We start from the raw sequence: 7921 nt of genomic DNA on the forward strand, positions 1-7921 counted from the left end.
GCACTCATCCAGGCAAGTGGAGAGTATTCCATCACACTCCTGACTTGTGCCTTGTAGATGGTGGAAAGGCTTTGGGGAGTCAGGAGGTGAGTCACTCGCCGCAGAATACCCAGCCTCTGACCTGCTCTTGTAGCCACAGTATTTATATGGCTGGTCCAGTTAAGTTTCTGGTCAATGGTGACCCCCAGGATGTTGATGGTGGGGGATTCGGCGATGGTAATGCTGTTGAATGTCAAGGGGAGGTGGTTCGACTCTCTCTTGTTGGAGATGGTCATTGCCTGGCACTCGTCTGGTGCGAATGTTACTTGCCACTTATCAGCCCAAGCCTGGATGTTGCCCAGGTCTTGCTGCATGCGGGCTCGGACTGCTTCATTATCTGGAGAGAAATCGACCAACCGCCACCCTCCCTCCCTCACCTGACAGAAAGCGATTTCCTGCTCCCCCCGGTCGCACGGCCTCCCAACGTTCACCACCCAGAGATGCACATGAAGAGCAGCCTCTTGGTCCCAGCTCCTGAGAACAGGAGCCCAGCGAGAGGGAGGGCGGGAAACGGGTTTTGTTCAACTCACCGTGCCTGTCGACTGACGAGTGTCTCTCTCCTCCCCTCCCCCTTTCTTCCCGGCTTCCCCCCCACTCCCTGGCTGTCCCCCACCCCCCCCTCTCCCTGGCTCTCCCCCGCCCCCCCCTCTCCCTGGCTCTCCCCCGCCCCCCCCTCTCCCTGGCTCTCCCCCGCCCCCCCCTCTCCCTGGCTCTCCCCCGCCCCCCCCTCTCCCCCGCCCCCCCCCTCTCCCCCGCCCCCCCCTCTCCCTGGTTCTCCCCCGCCCCCCCCCTCTCCCTGGCTCTCCCCCGCCCCCCCCTCTCCCTGGCTCTCCCCCTCTCCCTGGCTCTCCCCCTCCCCCCCTCCTCCCTGGCTCTCCCCCTCCCCCCCTCCTCCCTGGCTCTCCTCCTCCCCCCCCCCTCCCTGGCTCTCCCCCGCCCCCCCCTATCCCCGGCCCCCCCCTCTCCCCGGCCCCCCCCTCTCCCCGGCTCTCCCCCGCCCCCCCCCTCTCCCCCGCCCCCCCCCCTCTCCCCCGCCCCCCCCCCTCTCCCCCGCCCCCCCCCCTCTCCCCCGCCCCCCCCCTCTCCCCCGCCCCCCCCTCTCCCCCGCCCCCCCCCACTCTCCCTGGCTCTCCCCCGCCCCCCCCACTCTCCCTGGCTCTCCCCCGCCCCCCCCACTCTCCCTGGCTCTCCCCCGCCCCCCCCACTCTGCCTGGCTCTCCCCCGCCCCCCCGCTCTCCCCCGCCCCCCCCTCTCCCCCGCCCCCCCCCTCTCCCCCGCCCCCCCCCACTCTCCCTGGCTCTCCCCCGCCCCCCCACTCTCCCTGGCTCTCCCCCGCCCCCCCCCACTCTCCCTGGCTCTCCCCCTCCCCCCCCTCCTCCCTGGCTCTCCCACTCCCCCCCCTCCTCCCTGGCTCTCCCCCTCCCCCCCCTCCTCCCTGGCTCTCCCCCGCCCCCCCCTCTCCCCCGCCCCCCCCTCTCCCCCGCCCCCCCCTCTCCCCGGCCCCCCCCTCTCCCCGGCCCCCCCCTCTCCCCGGCTCTCCCCCGCCCCCCCCCTCTCCCCCGCCCCCCCCCTCTCCCCCGCCCCCCCCCCTCTCCCCCGCCCCCCCCCTCTCCCCCGCCCCCCCCTCTCTCCCTGGCTCTCCCCCGCCCCCCCCACTCTGCCTGGCTCTCCCCCGCCCCCCCCACTCTGCCTGGCTCTCCCCCGCCCCCCCCCACTCTGCCTGGCTCTCCCCCGCCCCCCCCCACTCTGCCTGGCTCTCCCCCGCCCCCCCCCACTCTGCCTGGCTCTCCCCCGCCCCCCCCGACTCTGCCTGGCTCTCCCCCGCCCCCCCCCACTCTCCCTGGCTCTCCTCCCTCCCCCTCCCCCTCCCCCCACCCCCTCCCCCCCCACCCCCCCCCCCCCCCCCACCCCCCCACCCCACCCCCTCCCCCTCCCCCTCCCTCCCCCCCCCCCCCCTCCCCCCCCTCCCCACTCTCCCTCCCCCCCCCTCCCCCTCCCCCCCCCCCCCACTCTCCCTCCCCTCCCCACTCTCCCTCCCCCCCCCCTCCCCACTCTCCCTCCCCCCCCCCCTCCCCACTCTCCCTCCCCCCCCCCCTCCCCACTCTCCCTCCCTCCCCCTCTCATTCTCTCTCCTCCTGCCCTCTCTCTCTCTCTCCTCCCTCCCCCACTCTCTCTCTCTCTCCTCCCTCCCCCTTTCATTCTCTCTCCTCCTGCCCTCTCTCTCTCTCTCTCTCCTCCCTCCCCCACTCTCTCTCTCTCCTCCCTCCCCCACTCTCTCTCTCTCTCCTCCCTCCCCCTCTCTCTCTCTCTCCTCCCTCCCCCACTCTCTCTCTCCTCCCTCCCCCTTTCATTCTCTCTCCTCCTGCCCTCTCTCTCCTCCCTCCCCCACTCTCTCTCTCTCTCCTCCCCCCACTCTCTCTCTCTCTCCGCCCTCCCCCTTTCATTCTCTCTCCTCCTGCCCTCTCTCTCTCTCCTCCCTCCCCCATCTCTCTCTCCTCCCTCCCCCTCTCTCTCTCTCTCCTCCCTCCCCCACTCTCTCTCTCCTCCCTCCCCCTTTCATTCTCTCTCCTCCTGCCCTCTCTCTCCTCCCTCCCCCACTCTCTCTCTCTCTCCTCCCCCCCACTCTCTCTCTCTCTCCTCCCTCCCCCATCTCTCTCTCCTCCCTCCCCCACTCTCTCTCTCTCTCCTCCCTCCCCCTCTCTCTCTCTCTCCTCCCTCCCCCACTCTCTCTCTCCTCCCTCCCCCTTTCATTCTCTCTCCTCCTGCCCTCTCTCTCCTCCCTCCCCCACTCTCTCTCTCTCTCCTCCCCCCCACTCTCTCTCTCTCCTCCTGCCCTCTCTCTCTCTCCTCCCTCCCCCATCTCTCTCTCCTCCCTCCCCCACTCTCTCTCTCTCTCCTCCCCCCCACTCTCTCTCTCTCTCCTCCCTCCCCCATCTCTCTCTCCTCCCTCCCCCACTCTCTCTCCTCCCTCCCCCTTTCATTCTCTCTCCTCCTGCCCTCTCTCTCTCTCTCTCTCCTCCCTCCCCCACTCTCTCTCTCTCTCCTCCCTCCCCCTCTCTCTCTCTCTCCTCCCTCCCCCACTCTCTCTCTCCTCCCTCCCCCTTTCATTCTCTCTCCTCCTGCCCTCTCTCTCCTCCCTCCCCCACTCTCTCTCTCTCTCCTCCCCCCCACTCTCTCTCTCTCTCTCCTCCCTCCCCCTTTCATTCTCTCTCCTCCTGCCCTCTCTCTCTCTCCTCCCTCCCCCATCTCTCTCTCCTCCCTCCCCCACTCTCTCTCTCTCTCCTCCCTCCCCCTTTCATTCTCTCTCCTCCTGCCCTCTCTCTCTCTCTCTCTCCTCCCTCCCCCACTCTCTCTCTCTCTCCTCCCTCCCCTCTCTCTCTCTCTCCTCCCTCCCCCACTCTCTCTCTCCTCCCTCCCCTTTCATTCTCTCTCCTCCTGCCCTCTCTCTCCTCCCTCCCCCACTCTCTCTCTCTCTCCTCCCCCCCACTCTCTCTCTCTCTCCTCCTGCCCTCTCTCTCTCTCCTCCTTCCCCCATCTCTCTCTCCTCCCTCCCCCACTCTCTCTCTCTCTCCTCCCTCCCCCTTTCATTCTCTCTCCTCCTGCCCTCTCTCTCTCTCTCTCTCCTCCCTCCCCCACTCTCTCTCTCTCCTCCCTCCCCCTCTCTCTCTCTCCTCCCTCCCCCTCTCTCTCTCTCTCCTCCCTCCCCCACTCTCTCTCTCCTCCCTCCCCCACTCTCTCTCTCTCTCCTCCCTCCCCCTCTCTCTCTCTCTCCTCCCTCCCCCACTCTCTCTCTCCTCCCTCCCCCTTTCATTCTCTCTCCTCCTGCCCTCTCTCTCCTCCTCCCCCACTCTCTCTCTCTCTCCTCCCCCCCCACTCTCTCTCTCTCTCCTCCCTCCCCCACTCTCTCTCTCCTCCCTCCCCCTTTCATTCTCTCTCCTCCTGCCCTCTCTCTCCTCCCTCCCCCACTCTCTCTCTCTCTCCTCCCCCCCTTTCATTCTCTCTCCTCCTGCCCTCTCTCTCCTCCCTCCCCCACTCTCTCTCTCTCTCCTCCCCCCCACTCTCTCTCTCTCTCCTCCTGCCCTCTCTCTCTCTCCTCCCTCCCCCATCTCTCTCTCCTCCCTCCCCCATCTCTCTCTCCTCCCTCCCCCACTCTCTCTCCTCCCTCCCCCTTTCATTCTCTCTCCTCCTGCCCTCTCTCTCTCTCTCTCTCCTCCCTCCCCCACTCTCTCTCTCTCTCCTCCCCCCACTCTCTCTCTCTCTCCTCCCTCCCCCTCTCATTCTCTCTCCTCCCGCCCTCTCTCTCTCTCTCTCTCTCTCTCTCTCCTCCCCCCGCTCTCTCCCAGACGGACCCGCTGCAGAAAGTGGTCGACCACATTGCCTCGAGGCTTCAGGTGAGCGCCAGGCGGGTCCTGCTCCTACAGAACGAGGCAGAGGTCCCCCTCTCGGAGACGCCCGAGTCGCAGAACCTCACCATCGCCGACATTCTCGGTGAGTCCAGGGCGGGGTGGGGGTGGTGGAGGGGTCAGTTACTGGCGCCGCCTTCACATTGTGTGCCTGCGCTGCTCCCCGAGGTGGAGGTGACTGCCCGCAGAGACGGTCAGTACTGCGCTTTCGGAGCGGTGGGGGTTGCCTTCTGTGGAACATGATTCGTGTTAGATAGACATCCCTGCAGTGTCACTCCATCACCATCAGTTAGAGAGTCATATAGTTATACAGCACGGATAGAGGCCCTTCGGCCCATCATGTCCGCGCCGGCCATCAAGCCCTGTCTACTCTAATCCCATATTCCAGCATTTGGTCCGTAGCCTTGTATGCTATGGCATTTCAAGTGCTCATCCAAATGCTTCTTGAATGTTGTGAGGGTTCCTGCCTCCACAACCCTTTCAGGCAGTGAGTTCCAGACTCCAACCACCCTCTGGGTGAAAAAGTTCTTTCTCAAATCCCCTCTAAACCTCCCGCCTTTTACCTTGAATCTATGGTCCCCTTGTTACAGAACCCTCAACGAAGGGAAAAAGCTCCTTAGTATCCATCCTATCTGTTTCCCCCCTGGTTCGATTCGTCGCTCCCCTCGTCAGAGTCAGTCCACTGCTTCACGGGGTGGAGAAACCAACAACAACTTGCATTTATATAGCGCCTTTAACGCAGTGAGACTTCCCCGAGGCGCCTCACAGGAGCGGCAAGCATACAGGGCTTTGGTGAGACCACACCTGGAGCACTGCGTACAGTTTTGGTCTCCTTATCTAAGGAAGGATATACTCGCCTTAGAGGCGGTGCAACGAAGGTTCACCAGATTGATTCCTGGGATGAGAGGGTTGTCCTATGAGGAGAGATTGAGTAGAATGGGCCGAGACTCTCTGGAGTTTGGATGAACGAGAGGTGAGCTCATTGAAACATATCAGATTCTGAGGGGGCTTCACAGGGTCGATGCTGAGAGGCTGTTTCCCCCTGGGTAGCGAGACTAGAACGAGGGGGGCATAGTCTCAGGATAAGGGGTCGGCCATCCAAGATTGAGATGAGGAGGAATTTCTTCACTCGCAGGGTGGTGAATCTTTGGAATTCTCTACCTCTGTGGATGCTGAGTCGTTTTGAGTATATTCAAGGCTGAGATCGATAGATTTCTGGACTCTCGGGGAATCGAGGGATACGGGGATCGGGCGGGGAAAGTGGAGTTGAGGTCGAAGATCGGCCGTGATCCGATTGAACGGCGGAGCAGGCTCGAGGGGCCGAATGGCCTACTCCTGCTCCTATTTCTTATGAGATCAGGCAAAATCTGACACCGAGCCACATGAGATATTCGGACAGGTGACCAAAAGCTCAGTCAAAGAGGGAGGTTTTAAGGAGGGTCTTAAAGGAGGAGGGAGAAGGGGGGAGGGAGGGAGGGAGAGGGTTTAGGGAGGGAATTCCAGAGTTTAGGGCCCAGGGGGGCTGAAGGCACGGCCGCCAATGGTGGAGCGATGGGAATCGGGGGATGAACAAGAGGCCGGAATTGGAGGAGGGCAGAGATCTCGGAGGGTTGTAGGAGGTTACAGAGATAGGGAGGGGGTGGCATGGAGGGGATTTGAACACGAGGATGGAGAATTTTTAAAAATCGAGGCGTTCCCGGACCGGGAAGCCAATGTCGGTCCAGCGAGCACAGGGAGAGAGGGGGTGATGGGTGAACGGGACTCGGTGCGAGTTAGGATACGGGGGGCGGGGGGGGCGGCAGGGGTTTTGGGACGATGGTCCTTTGGGCTAACGAGCCTCCCTGCCCTGCACGTGACCGTGCGATGGGATATGAATCGGTCCCGTGCTGTCTTCACAGACTGTTTCATCATGTCCGAGCATCCCGGGCAGCATGACGTCAAATGCGCAGACAAGATCTGCCTTCGAGTGAGGGGAGTGGAGAAGAACTCCTCCCAGGTCATCCCCATCGGAAAGGTGAGTGCGAGTGTGAGGGGAGAGGGGGGGAGGGGCAACGGGTTTTGCGTTATCGGACCCGTGACCCCAGTCAGGACAGGAGGGGAGAGCATTGGATCCGGGGGTTTCGAAAAGCTTTCGTTCAAATCCGTGGTCCCGGGTATCTGTTATTCTATATATAAACCCCCCGAACCCCTCGATTAGATTCCAGCCTGTAACTCACTCCCGGGTATCTGTTATTCTATACATAAACCCCCCCCGAACCCCTCGATTAGATTCCAGTCTGTAACTCACTCGCGGGTATCTGTTATTCTATATATAAACCCCCCCCCCGAACCCCTCGATTAGATTCCAGTCTGAAACTCACTCCCGGGTATCTGTTATTCTATATAAACCCCCCGAACCCCTCGATTAGATTCCAGTCTGTAACTCACTCCCGGGTATCTGTTATTCTATACATAAACCCCCCCCGAACCCCTCGATTAGATTCCAGTCTGTAACTCACTCGCGGGTATCTGTTATTCTATATATAAACCCCCCCCCCGAACCCCTCGATTAGATTCCAGTCTGAAACTCACTCCCGGGTATCTGTTATTCTATATATAAACCCCCCCGAACCCCTCGATTAGACCCCAGCCTGTAACTCACTCCCGGGTATCTGTTATTCTATATATAAACCCCCCCCGAACCCCTCGATTAGATTCCAGCCTGTAACTCACTCCCGGGTATCTGTTATTCTGTATATAAACCCCCCCCCCCGAACCCCTCGATTCGATTCCAGTCTGTAATTCACTCCCCGGGTATCTGTTATTCTATATATAAACCCCACCGAACCCCTCGATTAGATTCCGGCCTGTAACTCACTCCCGGGTATCTGTTATTCTCTATATAAACCCCACCGAACCCCTCGATTAGATTCCAGTCTGTAACTCACTCCCCGGGTATCTGTTATTCTATATATAAACCCCACCGAACCCCTCGATTAGATTCCAGCCTGTAACTCACTCCCCGGGTATCTGTTATTCTATATATAAACCCCCCCCGAACCCCTCGATTAGATTCCAGTCTGTAACTCACTCCCGGGTATCTGTTATTCTATATATAAACCCCCCCCCCCGAACCCCTCGATTAGATTCCAGTCTGTAACTCACTCCCGGGTATCTGTTATTCGATATATAAACCCCCCGAACCCCTCGATTAGATTCCAGTCTGTAACTCACTCCCGGGTATCTGTTATTCTATATATAAACCCCCCCCGAACCCCTCGATTAGATTCCAGCCTGTAACTCACTCCCGGGTATCTGTTATTCGATATATAAACCCCCCCCGAACCCCTCGATTAGATTCCAGCCTGTAACTCACTCCCGGGTATCTGTTATTCTAGAAATAAACCCCCCCCGAACCCCTCGATTAGATTCCAGCCTGTAACTCACTCCCGGGTATCTGTTATTCTATATATAAACCCCCCCCCCGAACCCCTCGATTA

The 7921-nt window shown here is 61.3% G+C and overlaps 1 protein-coding gene across 1 annotated transcript in view; it reads left to right on the top strand.

Annotated features, from left to right (window-relative positions):
• Positions 1–6654, top strand: part of nfatc2ip (nuclear factor of activated T cells 2 interacting protein) — a 29343-nt gene extending 22689 nt beyond the window's left edge. Inside the window, exons 7-8 of the mRNA XM_067978927.1 lie at positions 4383–4527; positions 6341–6654. Of these exons, the coding sequence (XP_067835028.1) occupies positions 4383–4527; positions 6341–6639 (444 nt within the window). The 3' untranslated portion in view covers positions 6640–6654. The remainder of the gene's footprint in view (positions 1–4382; positions 4528–6340) is intronic.
• The last annotated feature ends 1267 nt before the right edge of the window (positions 6655–7921 follow it).

Source organism: Heptranchias perlo, unplaced genomic scaffold (assembly GCF_035084215.1).
Source record: "Heptranchias perlo isolate sHepPer1 unplaced genomic scaffold, sHepPer1.hap1 HAP1_SCAFFOLD_426, whole genome shotgun sequence".
Lineage (NCBI taxonomy): Eukaryota > Metazoa > Chordata > Chondrichthyes > Hexanchiformes > Hexanchidae > Heptranchias > Heptranchias perlo.